General features: G+C 40.6%; 2 protein-coding genes across 5 annotated transcripts; one reads left to right on the forward strand and one right to left on the reverse strand.

Moving 5' to 3' along the window:
• The first annotated feature begins 513 nt into the window (after nucleotides 1-513).
• Nucleotides 514-2,503, forward strand: LOC139667139 (heart- and neural crest derivatives-expressed protein 1-like). Of its 2 annotated transcripts, none has more exons than XM_071546559.1 (2): nucleotides 514-1,029; nucleotides 2,441-2,503. In XM_071546559.1, exons 1-2 carry the CDS (start codon nucleotides 514-516, stop codon nucleotides 2,501-2,503), a joined length of 579 nt encoding a protein of 192 aa, XP_071402660.1. The 2 variants fall into 2 exon arrangements, with proteins under 2 accessions (XP_071402660.1, XP_071402661.1); XM_071546560.1 differs by having other exon boundaries at nucleotides 514-993; nucleotides 2,408-2,503.
• A 3,222-nt stretch (nucleotides 2,504-5,725) lies between these two features.
• On the reverse strand, nucleotides 5,726-16,701 carry sap30l (sap30-like). 3 transcript variants are annotated; one of them, XM_071546552.1, is made up of 4 exons: nucleotides 16,008-16,701; nucleotides 12,310-12,432; nucleotides 10,713-10,811; nucleotides 5,726-8,821 (listed from the first exon to the last, which is right to left on the reverse strand). In XM_071546552.1, the coding sequence occupies exons 1-4, from the start codon at nucleotides 16,191-16,193 to the stop codon at nucleotides 8,693-8,695; spliced, it is 537 nt and encodes a 178-aa protein (XP_071402653.1). In that variant the 5' UTR covers nucleotides 16,194-16,701; the 3' UTR covers nucleotides 5,726-8,692. The 3 variants fall into 3 exon arrangements, with proteins under 3 accessions (XP_071402653.1, XP_071402656.1, XP_071402655.1); XM_071546555.1 differs by lacking the exon at nucleotides 12,310-12,432 and having other exon boundaries at nucleotides 10,713-10,796; XM_071546554.1 differs by lacking the exon at nucleotides 12,310-12,432.
• Between the last annotated feature and the right edge of the window lie 794 nt (nucleotides 16,702-17,495).

Genomic DNA, 17,495 nt, shown 5'->3' on the forward strand with positions numbered 1-17,495 from the left:
CTCCTTGTGGTGTTCCGTCAGATTGCGGAACCATGGCGCATGTTATTGTAAACCTCTCCAGACTCTCCTCCCATCCCGGGCTCTCTCCTCTATTGGCTGCCTCCTCTCCACGCTGATTTCCAGATCATATAAACCTGGGGGCCTCACACCTTCATCAGGGTCAAATTTCTTGGGGAAATGAGAGCAACCACTTCGGGAAAAGAAAAGAAGGAAAGAAACACAAGTGGAGCCCATATCACCGAGATTTGTCGTCTGGGATTATACTTTGGCTTTTTTCCCCCGCAGCTGAAACTCGCTATGAGAATGACGACGACCCCGCAGCAAATGTAAACTTTGGTGGCTACGTTTGGCCTGCCTCGAGTTAATGCAGTCGAGGGAATACATATTTTAATCTTGAATGACCTCTGTTGGCTGTAGATCCCCGAGCAGCGACCTTTTTGGGGCAGCAGCAGCAGAGAGAGACCGAGGTCGAGGGACAACACGGCAGCGATCACACTCGTTACTCCTCTGAACATGAACCTCATCGGCGGCTACCAGCATCACCACCACCTGATGCACGAAACCTTCCCGTTCGTCCAGCGGTGCCACCAGGACGCGCCGTACTTCCAGAGCTGGGTGGTGAACCACGGAGAGATGCCCCCGGACTTCCAGATCCAGCCGCCCTACCCGGCCGCGGAGCTCGGAGCGCCGGGAGCGACGCACGACGCCCGGCTGGAGGGGCTGCCGGCGGGCATGGCGAAGAGGAGAGCGTCGGGGCCGAAGAAGGAGCGCCGGAGGACGGAGAGCATCAACACCGCTTTCGCCGAGCTGAGGGAGTGCATCCCCAACGTCCCGGCGGACACGAAACTGTCTAAAATTAAAACTTTACGCCTGGCGACCAGTTACATCGCCTACCTGATGGACGTCCTGGCCAAAGACTCCGGGGAGACGGAGGGGTTTAAGGCCGAAATTAAGAAATATGACAACCGGGATATGAAAAGGAAACGGGAGCTGGTAAGTTATGTTTTTAGCGGCCACGGAAACCCTGATGTTTTCTGAATGTGTATGGACACTGCTGTCAGAAACATTTGTGATGCTGCATATTTCAGTAGGAGATACACTAAATGTCAGTCTGTATTAGTTTTACATTCATGTTTTACTAGCTATAGAGGCCTAGAAAACTGGGCCAGAGTGGAACTACAAAGTTCACTGAAGGATAATTATTTGGTGTCATTTGGTGATTTAGTGGAGGACAAAAAATTCAAAACATTTTGCTTTAAATTCCAAACATGATTTATTTTAGATTTACAGCAATAGGCTATTTAATTTTTTTAAAATTTGAATAACACCGGTCTGACTTCTAACCACTAACGAAAAATCACTCAGTAGCGATAGGGACAGAAACTGTGATTGTGATAGGTCAACGGCGAGTAGCGACAATATGGCATTTTTATCTGTTATGGTATAAGTACAATATTCCTATTGGGACTTATAGTTTTGCTGTGATATTCGTATCCCTCTGAACATTATTATAGCCTATGATTACGTGCTATTTTCGAAAGCTTCTTCTCACTTGATTAAAAAAATAGTAGCATGGTATTTAACACACAGCAACTTTATTATCTTGTTGGTATTTGGAGCCCTTTGATTCCCTCATAGACACTCCGTTCCTCCATTTGCATTTATTGATCAGCTATTTTTCATTTCCATCTGTGTTATATATTGACATTATTGTGTTGGGTCTTTTTGACAGTAATGGGTAAAATATTTCCAGTTGCTCATCATCATAAGAAAGCCTATATTTTCATTACATATATAGCTATATATATATATGTATGTATATAGTAGCTATAGCCTATACAGTAGCTATAGCCTATATCGGTTTTTCTTTTTTTTAGAGACTTAAAATATTACTTACACCAGTTTGATACAGGATTTATTGTGATGTATCCTGTGATTTTTTGTTAGATTTGTCAGCCTAAAAAGCTGGGTCAACTTTATTCCGCAAAGCATTGAACTATAATAAACCTATAATAACTAGGATAGGCTACCACAGCAAAACGGCAAGTCCCAATATGAATATCAGTGATACCATAGGAGATATAATAATAATAATAACAAGAATAATAATAATAATAATAATAATAATGATAATAAACCTCACAAAATTGCCTAAGTTTAGTAACTCGCTGTAAGTCCCAATAGGACTATTGATGATACCATTGGCGATAAAAGAAAAACTCCATAATAAAGTCCAATAAATTTACTATTAAGCACTCACTTGTAGGAATAAATAGTGAAAATGGGTGTAAACTGAGTTGAAGTGGCTTGACCCTCCACTACACCGTGTTTGTTTTGTTTTTATATTCAGACTCCCAGTATGATGCTGATGTCTTGATGTCTTGGTGTTTTGGTGTTTCCCCTCCAGACTGAAGGCCTGCAGGAGTCTTTAGGAAGCGAGAAGAAGCTGAAGGGCCGGACCGGCTGGCCGCAGCAGGTCTGGGCTCTGGAGCTCAACCAGTGACCCGCGGCCCTGACCTGCGCACAGACTCTGGAATAAAAAAAAACAAAAACCACTGACTGAACCTGAACACACCGCTAGACGTGCAATGATGCGCCAAAAAAAAAAGACTGAAACAAGGTGAAGTGCGGATCGAGGATCAGCGGAAACACTATGATGGACACTGCTGTGGTTTCTAACTTGACACGCAAACTGACTGTAGATAGGCTATTTGTGGCGTTTCTTCTTTCTTCACAGTTCATTTCAGCACTACACCCCCCACCCCACCCCACCCCACCCCACCTCCCGTCATCCCCATCCGCTTAGACCAGTGGTTCCCAAAGGTGTGGTGCCAAACTTTTGTAGGCTACATCCCCTAAAAATGTGTTTCCCTTGCGGTGCGTGTTGTTGTTTTCCACTGGACCAGAAAATTTTGGTGGTTGGAGGAAGGGGGGGGTGAGCCCAAATAAATAAATTAAAATAAACGATAAGTGGACTACCCTAAGTGGTTTGAGATGATGAAATCACAAACAAGCCTGATCTTACTACTTACAGTCTTTGTAATGTTTTTTAAGACGTTTTTTTTTTTTAGCGGTTTGAAAGGGAAAGTGATCCACAACAATTTAAATGATTTTGGTGGGAAACCGGAGCGAGGGGAAACACGTTTTTAGGGGAACACACACTTCTTGGCAAGACAATTTTCTGGGAGGCTGATGTGCCCAAATTTTGTATCCCGTAAACAAACGTTTCCCGATCTTGAAAATCAGTCATGATGCCAAATCGTGGCTGCAATCAGCGTACATTCATGTAGCTTCACGGTAAATTCCCAAATGTTAATTGCTGATTTTTCAGTAACAATTATTTGAAGTTGACAAGCGTTGAACAGAGTTGTCTGGTGTTTAAAACTATCTAAAAGTGTTAACTGAGCTCGGATGGGTGTGGACTTGTAGGCTATTGTAGCCTAGAAACTCGGACATAGTGTTTATTTTTTAACACTGACTGTTTCGCAGTGTGTGTCCTCGTTTTGTCGTCAGTGTGTGTTGTAGTTTTTTTGGGGGGAAACGCGCTTAATAAATCGTGAGTTTGTAATTTATAAGGTTCTATCTTGGAGGAAGTGGCTTCGTTTCTTTTTTATCTTTTTAAAGATTTACCTCCAAAATAATTACATATTTAAATATATGTAATATCTATTGTCTAAACATTTAATATGCCTATCTTAAAATAATAATAATAATAATAATAACACTACACAAGCATCAAGTAGCATTCAAAGATCGTGAATCAATTTTGATTAAAAAAAAAATTAAAAAAAGGGGGAAAAAGTCAGTAGAACCTTATACTTCCAAACCCACGAAATGACAAGTAAACTAATTTACAGCCTAAACAGATAGGTTACTTTCATTCTTCTGTAATCCCTGGATTAAAAAAAACGATAGGGGAAAAAAATCCATAAACATTTAGATGATTTTTGTTCTTTTTGTGCCTGGACGGAAACAGAGGCGACGGGAAACTTGTTTTTAGGGGAGACAAATTTTGGCACAACATGGTCTTGACACCCCAGAAAAGAAAAAAAAAAGAGGACTGTAGTTCAATTTCAGTATTTCACCCATTTAAAGTGGATACAGTGAGAATGTATAAAGATGACTGTTTTCATAGGTTTCCCTCTGTTTCTATAACACCAAGTCATTTCTTACAGCAGACTCGGATGGAGCCTTTGACGTGGTAAAACGAGTTTGAGAGCCTTTGATGTAAACTATATATTGTTGTTGTTTCTTGTAAAAAAAAAAATTAATGAATATTGCTGAATCTACCTCAAAATTAATGTCACTGTCCGTTTGAGATGGCAAATAAAGTTAGATGGAAACACCGTGCAAAATGGTACAGGAGCGCACAGCATTCATACTGCAAAAAAAAAAAAAAAAAAAAAAGCCTTTAACTCTGCGAAATGTTGATGGAAATGTACATTAGATGTGAAGTTACATAGTTCCGTAAATAAATTTATTATTTTAACACACTCCAGCTGTAAGGAAACACTTGGCGTCCTGAAGGTATTTGATCTGGTCTAATTTAACAGACATTAGCCTATCATAATCAAATTATGTGTTCATTGAAGCTATCAATTGCTGTTACGGCACTGACTGTCTAACAACTTTGATTATTTTATTTTATTTTTCCCCCAACTAAATGTTGTGTTCGGGGTATAATCCTCTAATAATGTTCCATAAAGAAAGCAAAAAAGTCAGAAAACAAATATATCATAACCATTTCATGCTATTTATATGCTATATTTCTGAATTAGGCTAACATAATATTTAATCCTCCCGTTGATGATGAGTCTGCCCATATTCATATTCAGCCTATTTGTGCGTTTTGAAGCACATCAGCTCCAGTTAGGCCCATACTTGCCCCATGTTAGTCAACATTACATTTTAACTGTATATGACTGGATTCACTGAGTTCTCAAGAGTCTTAAATCATAATAATAACCCGTTCTGTCTTTGCATGTTGGCTCCAGTGATCCCCAATATGCTTTAATTTAATATAGTTCTGACAAGAAAAATGTACAGTGGCATTTTATGCTTCAGGTTCCTCAACAAAATAAGGGCTGGAAATCGAGGGGGTTAGGAAAAGTTTAAAGTATGAAAATGAAATCTCCATTAAGTCATAAAAGTGACACCTACTCTTACAAAATGATTGACAGCGTAAAATGGAAACAAATGACTGTGGCCTACTTTTTAAAGGACATTAGTTAACTTGAGTCCTTGGTTGAGGAAACACTTTTACAGACTGGACCCTAGGCTTTAGAGACAGTAATGATGTTCAGGTAGGCCTACTGATTTTTACTTTTTTCCCCAAGTAAGTCTATAGCGTTGTGAAATGAACTACTATCATTGTTCACGTCCGTCCTGTAATAGCAGGATGTATGGCGACATCTAGTGGCCGATGTTTGCTACTGCAGCAGCAGAGGACGCAGGAACTGGAGTCTCGTTCCAACCAAAGATGTGATTCAACATGAAGGAAGATAAAGCCACACTCCATTAATTTTCCTTTTTCGAGTCGTGTTTTGTGCATCTAGTTAACATATCATCTGTTACTTTTCATCACATTAATCACATGTTGAGTCAATGTGTTGAGTCAACTATACTGTGTTAAAAATAACAGAAATGTGTCATTTCTAGTTTGGAAACAACCCAACCTTTTAACAGTGTTTGTGGATCAATGAAGACAAGACCTCGCTTCTGCCTGTACAATACGTTTATTATTAGGAGCAATAAGCAGCCATATTTAAATATGTATTTTCTAATACAACAATTAGGTTAATGCAGCATGGCCTATACGTTAACAGAGATGGGCGGTATCTACATGGCACTAATAAACCTACAAGCAAAACTCAAAATATACCAGACACTAAAAACCCTGACATGACAAACTCAGTGTGGTGGACAGATGGAAAACTCAACAATTTAAATAAAGGTCTGTGGCAGGGGAATGGCAAGTTAAAAACAAAACAAAAACAAAAACAAAAAAAAACAACACTGTTTACAATCCATGTAGTTACAAACAGATAAAGACATAAGAGTTGATGTGAGGAAGAGAAAGCCAATTTGTGATTTGTAACAAAAAAAAACAAACAAAAAATAATCCATTGCCTGTAGGCTTCAAAGTTGGTTTAAAATTTTAAACCAACTTTTTTGTTTGCAGGTCTTCCACAGTGGCAGGTAAATCCCACAATGCACCAGCCAGCTGAATGCTCAGTATGATGTAACAGGAGTCCTGGCTGCCTGCCAGAGGGACTGCTGGTCAGTTCCCACCATGCTGGGAGAGACTCGGACAAAAATTAATAACTTATTGTCTCTGGACATGTGAAACCTGATTCCAAATGTAAATGTTAACACTCTGACACAACACAGAATCTGGAGTGGAGGCCTGACCAAAAAAAAAAAAAAAAAAAAAGCCTTCTATTGGTGCGGTGGTATGGTGGCCAAGTTGCGCTGTAAAAGAGGAAAATACCATTTCACAGAATACCAAGCATCCTATAAAATGGAGGAGGCCATAATGCTATCATCTTATTTGTTGTGACTTTTCCAGTGAGGAGCCTGTCACTCATAACTATTGGTAACCTATTTCCAAACGTGACCTGACAAACAACTATTTTTATTATTATTATTATTATTATTTTGGTTTCTTTTCGGATTACAACCAATCGATATACCAATACAAGTTTGAAGGACAGAACTGCGAATGGAAAATCTTCTCTTACTAATTCATAACTCACTTTGCTTGAATGTTTACACCCAATTGTACACAACTTAAAGATTCAATATACCGTTAAAACTCATCGTTAAGCAGAGCATGAATTCTCAGTTTGTCGTCAATTTGAGCATGAAAAAAAGAAACAGTTCCTCAGTCCCGACAACACAAACAAATCCAGTTTTGGTGCTGCGGTGATGCCACAGGTGGCGCTATACTCAGATTCCTGATTACACCTTGAAGACATGCTGGGGGTGTGCTTGAAAAAACGGCATTATTTGAATTTGGCATAAAAATGTAAAAATTTAAATAACTAAGACTTAGCCAACTTCCACTACTAATTGTTTAGTGGTACCGCTGGTTGATACGGTTGCAAGACATCCATAAGCAACACGTATCCAAGTTTTAATTAGACAAATTTTTCAAAAGATCAATAATTACATTCATTCCTTTTTGTCTTTACAGCCTCCCAGCCTCTTGAAATGCACCCAAGTCCGATCAGCATCAAAGCAAGACTTGAGGCCATTACTGTAAATTGTGACTTTGTCCAATAAGAAGACAGACCATAAACACTGCTCTTAAATAATAATATCATTTAAAAAGATGCTAATAATTACTCTTACATCGCTAACACACACACACACACACAAAGTTTCCATTTCAGGTGGACAAAATAAGAAGAAATCAAAATCATATTTGCAAACAGACACAACTTTACAGAATTCTTAGAATTAAGGCTGAACTAAGAAATGGTACTGAAAATTCTCACTAAAAAGGTACAAAACTGGGTTAAGAAATAATATTGAACGTAAAACAGCTACCAACACCTGCGATGCACGGACAAATAAATCTGTATGTGGTGTGTATGTGTATAACAAATAGGAGGAAGGAAAGTCTGGTTCATAGCCAAATGCTACATCATTCAACATCAGTCTAAACATGCAACACTTACAGCTGGAAAGGGGGGGGGGAACAGGACTGGGGTCAGCTCATTTTTAATTCCATCAATTCAGGAAGGGGATTTTCTCAGAAAGTTAAACACTGGGAATCTCCTGCCACAAACAGGCTCTCATATCCAATCTGTAACGAAACTCAGAATAATGGTTTCTTTATGCGAGTATTACGCAAGTTTCAAGCTTGAAATGAACTGACCCCCATCACTGACACCCCTAGTTACCCCTTTCCAACAACCCATTCATTCGCCAAAAACAAACAAACAAACAAAAAACTCCAGTCAGTGTCATTCAACTCCCAACACGCTTTCTGGTTTGGCACAAGAAATCCTCACGGTGAACTTAACAGTCGACTCGGCAAAGAAAAAAAGTACCCGAATTACCAAAACGTGTGTTGTTTTTCTCTTAAGGCAGCTATCGTACATTGCATTCAACCAATTGCTTAAGATCAGACGCTGTTACTTTGTACACATCTTGACAATTACATTACAGCATGATGTTGTAAACCCTGCTGAGTGAGTTCTGGCGCTGAGCAGTCTTTGGGACCCGGGTTTTGCGGAAGGAAGAAGAGGGGGAAACGCCTTTAAAAAAAAAAACGAAGCGTCAGGAGAGGACAAGCCATTGTAATGACGCGCGCGGTGACCGTTTTAACTCTCCGTTCGTTTTTTCATACCGAGCGGGCAAAACGAGCCACAGCGCACGCATTGCACCCTGAATTCTTGCCTCCTCCGACGTCTCAACAACCCCCTCTTCTTTATATTTCCTCTAAAGACAGCGGGGGGTTTGTGTCCTAGTCTAGCAGAGGAGAGGGACGGTGACGATGTTTGTTGTGGGAGAAGAAGGTGGTTGTTGTTGTTGTTGGTGTTGTTACGTTTTTGTGGATGGGTTGTTGCTGATGGCAGCTGGTGGTCCTTCTTTACTGTAAATTGTTGTTGTTGTTGTTGGTGCCTGTAGTTGTGGATTGATGTGTAGTTGTGAACTGCTGTTGCTATTGCTGCTGTTGGGATCTTTAGTCCAACTGTTTGCTGCCGTCTGCTTTCTGGTCCAAGCGGCTCTTGCTGCTCTTCACCATATAAATAAAATAGGTCAGGGTCTCCTTCTCGTTCACCGGGATATTCCTGAAGTGACGACTCACCGTCTAAAGAAGGAGGGTGGGTGGGGGGGGGGGGGGGGGGGGGAAAGGAAAAAATGCAACCTCAGATAGTCTTACACTGTTATTTACATCAATCTGTGATGTCCAATGCATTCTAGGAGTTATTTTGTGCTGCAGTTTATTTTTTTTTGGGTGTACCCACTTTCCCTAAATCTGCCTCATCCACATCTATGTCAGTTAGTGGTTTCCTAAACTTTCCCAGAATTACTTTCAACGAATTTCATCAACTCCACAGAGAACGGGCGTCAATTTGTCGCTTCCAGTTATGGATTACACATGTAGACGGAGAGCAATTCCGATAGCGACAGCACAGTATGAGCAAGAGAGCGAGAGTTTTTCCAGTGGAGAAAAAGCGAGAAGAGAAGCGGCCATCACTCAAAACACAACCCGTCTTACCGCTGCATTTTCCTTCAATTTTGTCCAACTTTGAAAAGAACATGTGAATTATGAGACGATTAAAAACACATAACACCATTACCATCACTTTTCATATGTAAAGAGAGAAATACTAAATTCACTGAGGACATGGACATGAGGAGACTTTTTCCCCAAGGGAGACATTTAATCAAGCCTGAACTAAACCCTAACTGAAGGCTGTTTTTGATTTGTAAAAGCCAACCTTAAGGAGAAGGAAACAAACATCCTTCATATCGCCTCTCACACTACTCTAGTTCTACTGAATGGGGCCGGGCATGGAGACAGCTGTAATTGGTTGTGGGCTGTTGACTGGCGCTTTATTAATGATGTGTAAGGCTCATTAATAGGGGGCCTGAACCTCTCCAAAAGCCTGGGGAAACATTCAACTTACAGCCCCGGCTTCATTTATTCCCACCGCTCAGCCGGGCGGCCAGCTTGCCCGCTCCAGTCGGCCCCAACCCCAGCCGCCCGCCACAGGGTCGGACTGGAAGCGCTACATAGAGGGGGCATTTGTAAGGATAAGGCCTGAGCCAGCTGCAAGATTACAAGGGGTCCACCTGCCGATGTGGTGAATTAGTCTAACAATCTCTCTATGGCCAATTACTGTGTAATAGGGCCTGCCACACTACATATATCACAGTAAATGAGTAATATGGAGGCGAGGCTTGAGAAGAAAGAGCTTCCTTGGTTCCTGGGAGAACTCTTAAACAGTAAGGAAGACGAATCAGGCTGACGATCCCAATAAAATCCTTACAAGCAGTGATCAAAGAATAACGCGACTTCAGCTTCATGCTCAAGATGCTGCTAAAACAAGTTGTAAAAGTACATTTGTGATTCTGTACAAATCCCTCACATCTTGCTGTGGTTGGAAACTAATTTCACCAACAAAGAAAGGCTCACTTATTTTATCATTAACACCCATGCACTCCTGGTTCAATCAGGTTCAATCAGAATTCAGGGATCGAGCTTATTCAACAGGACAAAAGACAAGGCCTATTTGTCATTTGGGCATGTTGATACAGTGCAAAAAAAACATAGTTTAACTGAAACTTTAACAAGATTTCACAACAGCCTCGTCCTTAGGTTGGACTGGTCTTACGTCCAATTTGACTGTCCTGTTCTGACAGGCAACTCATTCATTTTATCAGTTTCACAGTACACACAGGACGACACACACAGTGCAAAAGAAGTGCAACAGGTAGTAAAGTATAGCCTACATATCACCACATATACAGTACTGTGCAAAAGTCTTAGGCATATGTCAAAGATATCCATAAAGCGAATGAAAACTAATGAAATGAAAAGTTTCTAAATATCAAAAAATTACAATAAACAGCAGTCTACTGACACACTAATGCAGAAAACAAATAAACATCTAAAACTTCTAAGAAATTTATATAAAAAATCTAGGGTGCCTAAGACTTTTGCACAGTACTGTACATTCAACTAGTGTTGTTACCTCTGCCAGTTGGGCCTTGTTGAGGCCGGGCCTGGTCTGCAGCTTGTAGTGTCGCTTATAGCGTCTCAACGTGTTCACCTGCAGCTGGAACAGATCCACCTGAAAACAAAACACAACAGGGATGTAATGAGGAAAACAGTAATCTAAATATATATCTATATCTAAATATATACTTCAGTCACCTGTCAAACAGGTAAGAAGAAGAAGAAGGATACAAATAAGAATAATATCAATGTTAAGATGATAGGCAATGCCTGGGGGAACAATTTAAGGTAATCATTTTAGAGTAGTCATATTCACAGTTTCCCATGGTTTTTAGAGAGGATTTTCAACAGAACTGAAGACTAAGATCTGACGACAAACTTGAACATAAGTCTAATGGAAACAACCTCAGTGGAACTCTGAGGAACTCATCTTGGACAAGGACAACACAAAACACGCAGCACATATCACACTATTTTTCATTTATGTGTCCAAATACAGAGAAGGTACGTTTATCCCCAGAAATCCCCGGGCGCACTTTGAATCCAAGGGGAAAAAAGAAGAAGAATTCAAAAGGAAAATTCCTTTGGAATAGTATGCTTTCAGTCTAGCTTGAGGAACATAACAGCCTGTATTGATGTATAAATTTATACAGATGAATTATCAAATACACAGAGACAAGACAAGTCTGTGGTGCAGACAACCTTTTCCCACAGTAGTTTTTTTGGTCTTAAAAGTTTTAATATTTACAACCATTATCAGTGCAGCTTTATAGAGAGAAGACAATGCTCTGTATTTCTGAGAAAGATTCATAAATCTATACTGGTTGCTGCTTATTTTCTGGGATTTCATTGTGGTAATTTTAGGGTCTCTTAACAGCTTCCAAGGGCATTTCTGAGAAACAGCAACTTCTCATCCTGCCTCCAGCATGGACATATTTTAATGATTTAATTAAGGCTTCTAATGGGCTTCTGCTTCTTTTTCAGCTACTAGATAAGAAGAAAGTAATGATCGCCGGGGAGAAATTGGGCCATTGCGGCAACAAATGGTAAAAGGATACAAGACAGATAAAACAGAACATAAATATAAATAAGAAAAGAGTAAATGGGAGTTATGTAAACATGCTCTATTTATAATCCCGCTGTGTGAGAGTATGAAAAAGTATGGGTTACAGCATTAAGAGGGTGTGAAAAATAGCAGCAGTGGTAGCAATAAAACTTACGTTCTCCTGCAAGTATGTAACTACGTCTTGTCACCACATTTGTGCTTTGTGTAAATTTTATATCATGTTTCTGTGTGAAATATTTGTATGCTGCCTTCATGACAAGAAATTAAGAAGTTTACCCCTCCTTATAGGTGTCATGTGATCATTCAGAGTATATATGAGTGTAATTCATGCCACCTGTGACACTGATAAAGCCCTGCATGGCGAGAATTATGAGATAAACTAATATGAGTGCGGACCTGCGATTCTTCTATTGACATAATTAGTCTATGCACCACGAGTAACGAATGTGGCACTGCATTAATCTACAGCTGAATATCTTACTTTGGAATGAAACTCAAATAAATCCCATTCAAATAATCCATCCATCCATCCATCCATCCAAATTACCTCAGGCACCTCCACATCGTGATCCGGGGACTCCCCTCCGTCGTCACTGGTCTTCCTCTTCCTCTTGTTGCGGACACTCTGGATGAAGTTCTTATGGAAATCGCAGATGTAGAGATGTCGTACCTGCAACGATACCATGAGCGTTCAAGGGAAAGTCCAAACAAGGATTCTCTTACATTGTTGGACATTATCGATCTGTGTTGTTCAATGCATTTCAGGAGTTATTTTGTGAAAAAGTGTTGTAATTCACTTTTTTGATGCGCCCACTTTCCCCTCAACCCGCCACTTCTATTTCAGTTAGTGAATTCCTACATTTCCCAGAATGCCTTTGAACAGCCCCCCAGAGAACCGGCGTAAACTTGTGGCATTCAGCTGTGGGTTGTATATCTAGGTGAGGAGAGCAACAGTGAGAGTAAGAGCAAGAGAGTGACAGTTTTTCCCACTGAAGAAAAAGCAGAGAGTCGCCCTTTACTCAAAGCCCAACCTGTCTTGTGGCTGCATTGCATTCTGGTCAATTTTCTGCTACTGTTGAGTAGCAGTGGGTTGAGCATTGAGCACAACAGGTATGGCCTCCTGGGGGATTGAAGCCGGGCCCTCGGGTTGGAGATGACATCAGTACCCACAAGGCCATCCTGCCTCCCCAGTTAAAAGTAAGTGTTAAAGGGACACAAAAGTGCCACAACAAAGAACAGTTGCACCACAGTGTAGACTGAAATGTCTGTACTTGCGCTTTTTGTCACCTTTATTTAGCAGTTTATACATTCATTTTCCGACATTGGGCAGGTTCCTCTCCTCTTCTGATATATTGTGTGTTGCTTGGTATTTGCGCACTTATGGATGCTAGTTACCTGATCTTGTTCATTGAAGAGCACAGATGCACTCAGGCCATTTTTGTACCGTTAAATTAAGTTATAGGTGCCTCCGATAATAGCTTTTTATAATATTAGATTTTTGGCATGAAAATGGAAATAAACATACTGAATATTGCCACACAATATTGTCTTTCAGCAGCTTCAATATAAAAAATAATGGGGTCAGTATCGGCCTTCAAAAAACCCATATCTGTCGAACCTTACTCACACATTCCTCTCTACGACCTGACTCCATGTCCCTTGCCCTCTCTGGCCTGCCAACACCGCAAATAATCTCTGAGTCTGTGGGAAACACTGTAGCACATACCTCTGTTGTGCTTTTAAACATGACCACAGCTACCACTGATATACAGGGTGGGGAATTAACACCAGCCAAATGCTTATAAATTGTTGTAATTGTAAACTTCTAGTATTCTTTAGAATTCACAAGCCACTGTGGCCAGAAGACAAATACGTTCCCTGTTGATATGGCCAGACCATAACGTCATGTCTTATAGCTACAGTAGAAGCCCCACTTTCTCATAGTGCACTTCCGGATCAAGGAAACTCTGCCTGTGTTAAACTGGTAATTCATTCCCAAGAAAGCCACCAACGTCAAAAAGGACAATAACAATTCCCCTTCAAGGTATCTGTGGGTTGCAAGGTGGACTAATGATGAGAGAGGCTGTGCTTTAAATCAAAGTAACACCACAACCTGCTCACTCATTTTAAGTTGCTCTGGATAAGAGCTCCAGCTAAATCAATAGTTATTTTTCACATTCATTTAGCTGTGAATGCCTCGCACAACTCGAAAAATGCAAGTTCAATGACATTTCATCATCTGACCTCATTGTGCCAATGCATCATATAAGAGTACTAAATATCCAAATAAGAGCCATTTAAAAAGCCACATCTAGTAGCCATGCAAAGGAGAAAATCCTTTCTACCTCTCCACAGCTCCTCTTTCTCTCATTTCTTTTCTCGGCACTCGTACATGATCACTGTAGGATCACAGGAGTATTGTCAGGGTGCTGTGACCTCTGACCCTTGACCTCCTTACTATTGGTTGCATGTAATGTTTAAGGAATTTAATCTTGTTGTATCCTACACTGAACTTGTGTGCGTGTCATTTCTCGGAAAACTCGTGCCATGCTCACAACATGTGCTTCATCACATGAGCTCTTACAGCTGATGGGCCAAGAAAACATCAAACCTCGAGGAAGTGCCAGAGATCAAAACGCATACTGAAGACAATACAGTTCATTCCTCAGACACAACTGTTTAAGCAACAAGCCACTCCACACAGTGCATTACAGCAATTTTAGGACAGCTAAAACTACAGATGGGTGCTGAGTGGCTTATTGCATTTATAAAATACCAGTAACACACCCTTGTATTACAGGGTAACACCAATGTTTTTTTTTAAGTTTGTGCCAATGGTCTAGGTTGCCCTTCTCCTTTCCAATATTCCCAGTGGTGTCTGCACACATTCAGTGTACTTGGAGATATCAGCGCTCGTTTTCCTCCTTTCAAAAGAAGCCATTTGCTGCCATTCATTGTGGTGCAGTATGAAAAACTTGCATAGATTTTAAAATTGTCCATTCTAGATATTTCATCACAGTAAACATGAAGTCTTAATTTGGTTTTATCAAAGTTTCTGTTTTGTTGCTATTTCATTGTCCCAAGTTGAGTGCTTTTATATATATATATATATATCAGCGTTGCATTACGTTATGCTCTGCTTCCAACACCCACAGGAAGAAATGGAAGTCTTCTCCAGGAAATAGCCTAATCCCTCAAAAACACTTTCCTGTCACATTCATGTCATATAATTTGTCTTTGTTAGCCGATACAGCAGTTCACTTCAAGCTTTTGACACTATTGGTTTGCATTTTAAAAACAACAAAAAACGAGTAAATGTTAAAAATGTTTATCTAATTGCACATGTGATGCATCGAAAAATAAGTGGGGGGAAATGTAAACTAGACGTAGATAAAGCACATGGGCTAGTGACAATGGTATGCTCCGTTAAAAATAATGTGAATATTAAAATGCTTAAGTTTAACCAATAACCAGTAAGTAATAATCAGATGTTACTCTTCCGCCAAGCAATATAGTTCCAGTACAGGTATAACACCTGTACGAGTGGTGATTTGGGACAAGTTATGTGGTCGCAGGTGTGCGTTTATCGGGAATCTTATGACGTGACTCAACCAATCAGAAGCTACACCGAAACTACTGAAACAAACTATAACCGGTTTTATAAAACGGCCCTCAGTTCTATTTTACATAACGTTAACCAACTTAACGTTAACCTATTTGCTCCGCTGCAAGGAGACCGGCAATGGTTACTGGATTGTAACTACCGAGCAGCCACTGTTAGCTTCCCTGGCAACAGCCATTTTATGGAGCGAAGTGGAGGCGTGGAAAAAAAAAAACTGCTGCATTGAGAGAAAGCTACTAAGTTGGTGGGGGAAGGACTCTGCTCTGCTGTCCTGCCGGCATTCAGCTAGCTAACACAGCTAGCCTGTCACCGGTGAAACAGAACAAATAACAGTTTTAGCTACAGACAAGGCCACCATTTAGTGGCTATAGTAACACCAACACCAGATAAAAGCTGTGAAAATTATCGTTTTGTTGCTGGCACAGGGAGGTACATCTTGCTAACGCTAGCGTTAACTAGTCACGTCAACCGAAGCTAGCTAACGTTAGCTGACAGTTGAAAAACGTCTCTCTGTAAACAATTTCTTAAGAGGTGACGTTACATCCTTTAGGTCTCAGAATCAGTGGCTGTTCGACCAAGTTAGGTATCCAGTCAGGATTACGTGCTCTTATAAATTCACTTACACTTTTGTCAATGTCCAACTTCAGCTTTTTCTGCGATATGCTCTTCTGTATTCTCTTGCTGAAGGAGGCGTTTCCAGCTGATCGGCCGCAGCGCTCACCGTCCTCAATCAAACAGCAGCTCTGGCCATAAAACGGTGGAGCCGGGGGTCCATCGTGGCTGTCTTCTTCTGTGCTGAATCCATTCATTCTGTACTGTTATTTATCTCTGTATCTTAGATCTCGCAAGAAAGTCCAATTAAAGGCAACGTTGCCGAGTCTCTTGTTCACGCGGTGCCCTTTTATGAAAGACAATTCGGTAACGGTAGCTAGCTTGGCTAAGTAGCTAGTTAACTAGCTAGCAGCCCTATTGTTCTGTACTGACTTGCGCTACTTGTTCTGAAACGTGCTGGTCTATCATTAAAAACAATTCAACCGATCTCCGTCAGATCCACGCCACAAAAAGAGAAGCTAACGTTACCTAGCTACAGTGCTAACAGGACTGCAAGGTGGCTGAGCTGCTGCTAACCAGAAAATTCCTATGGTGAGAACGACACAGTGTTTCTTCCTAAACCACCGACCCGTTACCTTTCTACAGCTCGCACGGAGGATGACAACAACATACGAGTCTAAGCCTGAACACGACAGTCGTCTATCACTGATGAAATAACTTTAAAGAAATCACGTAATTAACTGACTGCACCTCAACAATCGCGGCACTCTTTCAGAACAGCTTGTACAATGGACATGCTCTGTTCCTGTGGCGGAAGTTCCATTCTCGGGCCGCGATTGGTCTATTTTGTACAAAGGCGGCATTAAAGGGCACATATTGTTATTCCATTGGTTGCTGGAAACGTCAATCTTCCAGTTGTTGCTTCCTGGATCACGCTGCGTATTTGTTTTCTACTATGAATAGTGACCGGTGGCGTTGCCGCCAGTTGCAAACAACTATAATCTCTAACTCAACAGTAACGACTTGGGACCAATTGATTTGCACTAATTATCGTAATGAATAATCACACTTGCTCTATCGTCTGATGTTTTGATGTAAATGTGCAATAATGGATAGGAAGTGCACATATAGATAGCTAATAGAGGATATACCAGGGCAACTCTTTTGGGCAGCCTGTTAGATATTACTGTGCAGTTATTTGTTTCACACACTTTCACGATTCATACTCCTACATAACAGCACTGTATAATCGGTTTTGTTTACTCTGCTGAATATGTATGACACGAATGATAAGAAACAGCATTACAGTTTGATCCCGTCTGTAGCCACACAGTGGAGACAAAGTTTCACAAATGAATTCAACTCAGAGGCAGGCATCTATCCGACCACATGTATAGGCCATGCTTGATTACAATTACACGACTAAATTATATACCAGTGTAACCCAGTGTTATCTGCCCAATTTGGTGATGATGGATCTTTTTTATTGAAAACTTTCAAACTGGTGTAAGGTAAAATGTATCTAGCATGTAGATTCATGCAAATTTGCTAAATGTATT

The sequence above is a fragment of the Centroberyx affinis genome, unplaced genomic scaffold, assembly GCF_046629955.1.
Source record: "Centroberyx affinis isolate AG114_WGS23_722 - 3 ecotype Tasmania unplaced genomic scaffold, CSIRO-AGI_Caff_v1 ptg005313l_1, whole genome shotgun sequence".
Classification (NCBI taxonomy): Eukaryota; Metazoa; Chordata; class Actinopteri; order Beryciformes; family Berycidae; genus Centroberyx; species Centroberyx affinis.